Here is a 6,564-nt window from a genome sequence, read left to right as displayed (position 1 = left end):
TCTGGGGAAGTGCCGCAGGCATTACCCTAGCCCAGTAGACCCTGGGAAGCCTGTTGGGCATCAAAGTCTGGTCTCCTGCCTTTCAGTGCCCCCTGCAGCTGTGAGGGTTCTAGGGGAATAGGAGGGAGGGGGTGAGAAAGAAGAGAACCCAAGGGGGAGGGACCCTACGAGACTGGAGGACTAGGGGAAGTGCCTAGCATCTCTCCCACCAACTAGGGCCCAGGGAGCCCACTGGGTACCTTGACCTGGTCCTTTGCTTCCAGGACCAGAGGCATTCCTGGGCCCCTCTGTCTCATTGGGTCTAAGCCCCATTCCCCACCACGCCCAGGGCCTTTTCTAAGCGTAGGCCCTGCCCATGGCCTAATGTCCCCCCCACCCCTGCCTTTGTCTAAGCTCTGTCACCACAGCCAAGGCCTAGCCTCGCTTTTTTTTTTCTTTTTTCTTTTTCTTTTTTTTCTTCTCCCCACCTCCTCAATTAGGCTATTGCAGTTGTTCTACCTTCCAGTTGTTGCTCCATCTTTTTTTTTAAAATTTTTTCTAACACATCTGATAAGTTTCCTATTATTGTATTTTTTTATCTTGCTATTGTTCTGCTGTTCTCCTACTTTTTTAAAAATTTTTTTTTTCATTTTCCCTGCTTCACACAGCTTGTGAGATCTTGATACACAAGCCCAGTGTCAGGCCTGAGCTCCTGAGGTGTGAGCTCTGAGTCCAAAACATTGGACTAATAGGGAAACCCAGTTCCCAGGGAGTATTCCTTACAGTGAGGTCTCCCAGAGGTTCTCAAATCAACACCAAGATCCAGCTATACTCAACAGCCTACAAACTCCAGTGCTTGAAGCCTCAGACCAAACACCCAGCAGGACAGGAACACAATCTTGTCCATCAAAAGTGAGGGGAAAATGAGACGACAAAAAAATATGTCGTAGATGAAGGAATGAGGTAAAAATATACAAGACCAAATAAATGAAGAGGAAATAGGAAAACTGCCTGAAAAAGAATTCAGAGTAATGACAGTAAAGATGATCCAAAATCTTGAGAACAAAATAGAGAAAATAAAACAGTTAATAAGAACTCAGAAGAACTAAAGAGCAAACAAACAGTAATAGATAACAAAATAACCAAAATTAAAAATACTCTAGATGCTATAAACAGCAGAATAACTGAGGCAGAAGAACAAATAAGTGAGTTGGAAGATAGAATGGGGGAAATAACTGCCACAGAGCAGGAAAGAGAAAAAAGAATAAAAAGAATGGAAGACAGTCTCAGAGACCTTGGTGACAACATTAAGTATGCCAACATTCAAATCACAGGCATTCCAGAAGGAGAAAAAAGAAGAAAATATTTGAAGAGGTTATAGTGGAAAACTTCCCCAACATGGGAAAGGAAATAATTAGCCAAGTCCAAGTAGCACAGAGAGTCCCATACAGAATAAACCCAAGGAGAAATACACAGAGGCACATGTTAATCAAACTAACGACAATTAAACACAAAGAAAAAATATTAAAAGCAGCAAGAGAAAAGCAACAAATAACATGTAAGGGAAAACCCATAAGGATAACAGCTGATCTTTCTGCAGAAACTCTGCAGGCCAGAAGGGAATGGCAGGATATACTGAAAGTTCTGAGAGAGAAAAACCTACAGCCAAGAATACTCTACCCAGCAAGAATCTCATTCAGATTCAATGGAGAAATCAAAAGCTTTCCAGACAAGCAAAAGTTAAGAGAATTCAGCACCACCAAGCCAGCCTTACAACAAGTGCTAAAGGAAATTTTCTAAGCAGGAAACACAAGAGAAAGAAAAGACCTACAAAAACAAACCCAAAACAATTAAGAAAATGGTAATAGGGACATACATGTCAATAATCACCTTAAATGTAAATGGATTAAATGCTCCAACCAAAAGACACAGACTGGCTGAATGGATACAAAAACAAAACCCTTACACATGCTGTCTACAAGAAACCCACTTCAGACCAAGAGACACATTTAGATTGAAAGTAAAGGGATGGAAAAAGATATTCCATGCAAATGGAAGTCAAAAGAAAGCTGGAGTAGCAATACTCATATCAGACAAATTAGACTTGAAAGTAAAGACTATTACAAGAGACAAGGAAGGACACTACATAATGATCAAGGGATCCATCCAAGAAGACCATATCACAATGGTAAATATCTATGCCCCCAACATAGGAGCTCCTGAATACATAAGGCAAATGCTAACAGCCATAAAAGGGGAAATTGACAGTAACACAATAATAGTGGGAGACGTGAACACCCCACTTTCATCAATGGACAGATCATCCAAACAGAAAACAAATAAGGACACACAAGCTTTAAATGACACATTAGATGTCTCGACTTAATTGATTTTTATAGGACATTCCATCCAAAAACGAAAGAATACACTTTCTTCTCATGAGCACACGGAACATTCTCTAGGCTAGATCACATCTTGGGTCACAAATCAAGTCTTGGTAAATTCAAGAAAAGTGAAATCGTATCAAGCATTTTCTCTGACCACAATGCCATGAGACTAGATATCAATTATAGGAAAAAAATGTAAAAAATACAACCACAATGAGACTAAACAATATGCTATTAAACAACCAAGAAATCACTAAAGAAATCAAAGAGGAAATAAAAAAATACCTAGAAACAAATGACAATGAAAAGACAAGGACCCAAAACCTATGGGACATAGCAAAAGCAGCTGTAAGAGGGAAGTTTAGAGCGATACAGTCCTATCTCAAGAAACAAGAGCTCTTTTCCTTCCTGGCTGCTTGAAGATCAGCCGCCATCATGAATGACACAGTAACTATCCAGACCAGGAAGTTCATGACCAACCGACTACTTCAGCGGAAACAAATGGTCATCGATGTCCTTCACCCTGGGAAGGCAACAGTACCTAAGACAGAAATTCGGGAAAAACTAGCCAAAATGTACAAGACCACACCAGATGTCATCTTTGTATTTGGATTCAGAACCCATTTTGGTGGTGGCAAGACAACTGGCTTTGGCATGATTTATGATTCCTTGGATTACGCGAAGAAGAATGAGCCCAAACATAGGCTTGCAAGACATGGCCTGTATGAGAAGAAAAAGACCTCAAGAAAACAGCGAAAGGAACGCAAGAACAGAATGAAGAAAGCCAGGGGGACCGCAAAGGCCAATGTTGGTGCTGGCAAAAAGTGAGCTGGAGATTGGACAACAGAAGGAGTAAAGATTCTGCAGTGACTGTATCTGTGGTGATTGTGCAGGTTTTTCATGAGAGAGTTAATAAACTAAGACCTTTGACATGAAAAAAAAAAAAAAAAAGAAAAAAGAAAAATATCAAAGAAACAACCTAACCTTACACCTAAAACAATTAGAGACAGAAGAACAAAGAAACCCCAAAGTGAGCAGAAGGAAAGAGATCATAAGGATCAGATCAGAAATAAATGAAAAAGAAATGAAGGAAAAAATAGCAAAGGTCAATAAAACTAAACACTGGTTCTTCGAGAAGATAAACAAAATTGATAAACCATTAGCCAAACTTATCAGGAAAAAAAGGGAGAAGATGCAAATCAACAGAATTAGAAATAAAAAAGGAGAAGTAACAACTGACACTACAGAAATACAGAAGATCATGAGAGACTACTACAAACAACTATATGCCAATAAATTGGATAACCTAGAAGAAATAGATAAATTCTTAGAAAAGTACAGTCTTCCAAGGCTGAACCAGGAAGAAATAGAACACATGGACAACCAATCACAAGTATGGAAATTGAGACTGTGGTTAAAAATCTCCCAACAAACATAAGACCAGGGCCAGATGGATTCACAGGAGAATTCTATCAAACATTTAGAGAAGAGCTAACACATATCCTTCTCTAACTCTTCCAAATTATAGCAGAAGGAGGAACACTCCCAAAATGATTCTATGAGGCCACCATCACCCTGATACCAAAACCAGGCCATATGTCACAAAAAAAGGAAATTACAGGCCAATATCACTGATGAATATAGATGCAAAAATCCTTAACAAAATACTAGCTAACAGAATCCAACAGCACATTAAAAAGATCATACACCATGATCAAGAGGGGTTTATCCCTGGAATGCAAGGATTCTTTAATATATGCAAATCAACCAATGTGATATATCATATCAACAAATTGAAGGATAAAATCCATATGATCATCTCAATAGACGAAGAAAAAGCTTTTGACAAAGTTCAACATCCATTTATGATAAAAGCTCTCCAGAAAATGGGCATAGAAGGAAATTACCTCAACATAGTAAAAGCCATATATGAGAAACCAAAAGCCAACATCATTCTAAATGGTGAAAACCTGAAAGAATTCCCTCTAAGAACAGGAACAAGACAAGGGTGTCCACTCTCACCACTATTATTCAACATAGTTTTGGAAGTTTTAGCCACAGCAGCCAGAGAAGAAAAAGAACTAAAAGGAATCCAAATTGGAAAAGAAGAAGTAAAATTGTCACTCTTTGCAGATGACATGATATTATATATAGAAAACCCTAAAGACTCTACCAGAAAACTGCTAGCACTAATTGATGAGTTTAGTAAAGTAGCAGGATAGAAAAGTAATGCACAGAAATCTCTTGCATTCCTATGCGCTAACAACGAAAGAGCAGAAAGAGAAATTAAGGAAACTCTCGCATTTACCATTGCAACAAAAATAATAAAACACCTTGGATAAACATGCCTAAGTAAGCAAAAGACCTGTATGCAGAAAACTATAAGACCTGATGAAGAAAATCAAAGATGATACAAACAGATGAAGGGACATACCATGTTCTTGGGTTGGAAGAATCAACATTGTGAAAATGACTATACTACCCAAAGCAATTTACAGATTCAATGCAATGCCTATCAAATTACCAATGGCATTTTTCACAGAACTAGAACAAGAAATCTTAAGATTTGTATAGAAATGCAAAAGACCCCGAATAGCCAAAGAAATCTTGAGAAGGAAAGATGGAGTTGGTGGAATCAGGCTTCCTGACGTCAAACTATACTACAAGGCCATAGTGATCAAGACAGCATGGTACTGGCACAAAAATAGAAAGGAAGATCAATGGAACAGAAGAGAGAACCCGGAGGTAAACCCAAGCCATTTGGGCACCTTATCTTTGACAAAGGAGGCACGAATATACAATGGAAAAAAGACAGCCTCTTCAATAAGTGGTGCTGGGAAAATTGGACAGCAACATGGAAAAGAATGAAATTAGAACACTTCCTAACACCATACACAAAAATAAACTCAACATGGATTAAAGACCTACATGTAAGGCCAGATACTATAAAACTCCTAAAGGAAAACATAGGGAGAACACTCTATGACATCCATCAAAGCAAGATCCTTTTTTACCCACCTCCTAGAATCATGGAAATAAAATCAAGAATAAACAAATGGGACCTCATGAAACTTAAAAGCTTTTGCACAGTGAAAGAAACCATAAACAAGATAAGAAGGCAACCCTCAGAATGGGAGAGAATGCCAACGAAGAAATGGGCAAAAGATTAATCTGCAAAATATACAAGCAGCTCATGCAGCTTAATACCAAAAAAGCAAATAACCCAATCCACAAATGGGCAGAAGACCTAAATAGACATTTCTCCAAAGAAGACATCCAGATGGCCAACAAACACATGAAAAGATGCTCAACATCACTGATCATTAGAGAAACGCAAGTCAAAGCCACAATGAGGTATCACCTCATACCAGTCAGAATGGCCATCATCAAAAAATCTAGAAACAATAAATGTTGGAGAGGGTGTGGAGAAAAGGAAACTCTCCTGCACTGTTGGTGGGAATGTAAGTTGGTACAGCCACTACGGAAAACAGTTTGAAGGTTCCTTAAAAGACTAAAAATAGAACTACCATATGATCCAGTGATCCCACTGCTGGGCATATACCCAGAGAAAACCATAATCCAAAAAGAAACATGTACCATAATGTTCATTGCAGCACTATTTACAATAGCCAGGACATGGACGCAACCTAAATGCCCATCAACAGATTAATGGATAAAGAAGATGTGGCATATATATACAATGGAATATTACTCAGCCATAAAAAGGAATGAAATGGAGCTGTATGTAATGAGGTGGATAGACCTAGAGTCTGTCATACAGAGTGAAGTAAGCAAGAAAGAGAAAAATATTGTATGCTTACTCATATATATGGAATCTGAAAAAAAAAAAAGGGGGAAAAAATAGTAGTGATTAACCCAGTGACAGGGCAGGAATAAGGATGCAGGTACAGATAATGGACTGGAGGACACGAGGTTGGTGGGGCGTAGGGGAAGCTGGGATGAAGTGAGAGAGTAGCATAGACATATATATACTACCAAGTGTAAAATAGATAGCTAGTGGGAAGTTGCTGTATAACAAAGGGAGATCAACTCGATGATGGTGATGCCTTAGAGGGCCAGGACAGTAGGGAGTCGCTGGAAGGAGAGGATATGGGGATATACGTATAAATACAGCTGATTCACTTTGGTGTACCTCAAAAGCTGGTACAAGAGTGTAAAGCAATTATATTCCAATAAA

General features: G+C 38.8%; 1 protein-coding gene across 1 annotated transcript; it reads left to right on the top strand.

Moving 5' to 3' along the window:
• The first annotated feature begins 2,759 nt into the window (after positions 1 to 2,759).
• Positions 2,760 to 3,294, top strand: LOC130836804 (40S ribosomal protein S24-like). Its single transcript, XM_057709368.1, has one exon. The coding sequence runs from the start codon at positions 2,802 to 2,804 to the stop codon at positions 3,192 to 3,194; it is 393 nt and encodes a 130-aa protein (XP_057565351.1). The 5' UTR covers positions 2,760 to 2,801; the 3' UTR covers positions 3,195 to 3,294.
• Positions 3,295 to 6,564: the final 3,270 nt, after the last annotated feature.

This window comes from Hippopotamus amphibius, chromosome 15, assembly GCF_030028045.1.
Source record: "Hippopotamus amphibius kiboko isolate mHipAmp2 chromosome 15, mHipAmp2.hap2, whole genome shotgun sequence".
Lineage (NCBI taxonomy): Eukaryota > Metazoa > Chordata > Mammalia > Artiodactyla > Hippopotamidae > Hippopotamus > Hippopotamus amphibius.
The sequence above is the reverse complement of the archived record's forward strand: the minus strand, read 5'-3'. Positions and strand labels throughout refer to the sequence as shown.

Coding starts and splice junctions, on each gene's coding strand:
- LOC130836804 (XM_057709368.1), top strand. CDS start 2,802: ATGAATGACACAGTAACTATCCAGACCAGGAAGTTCATGACCAACCGA.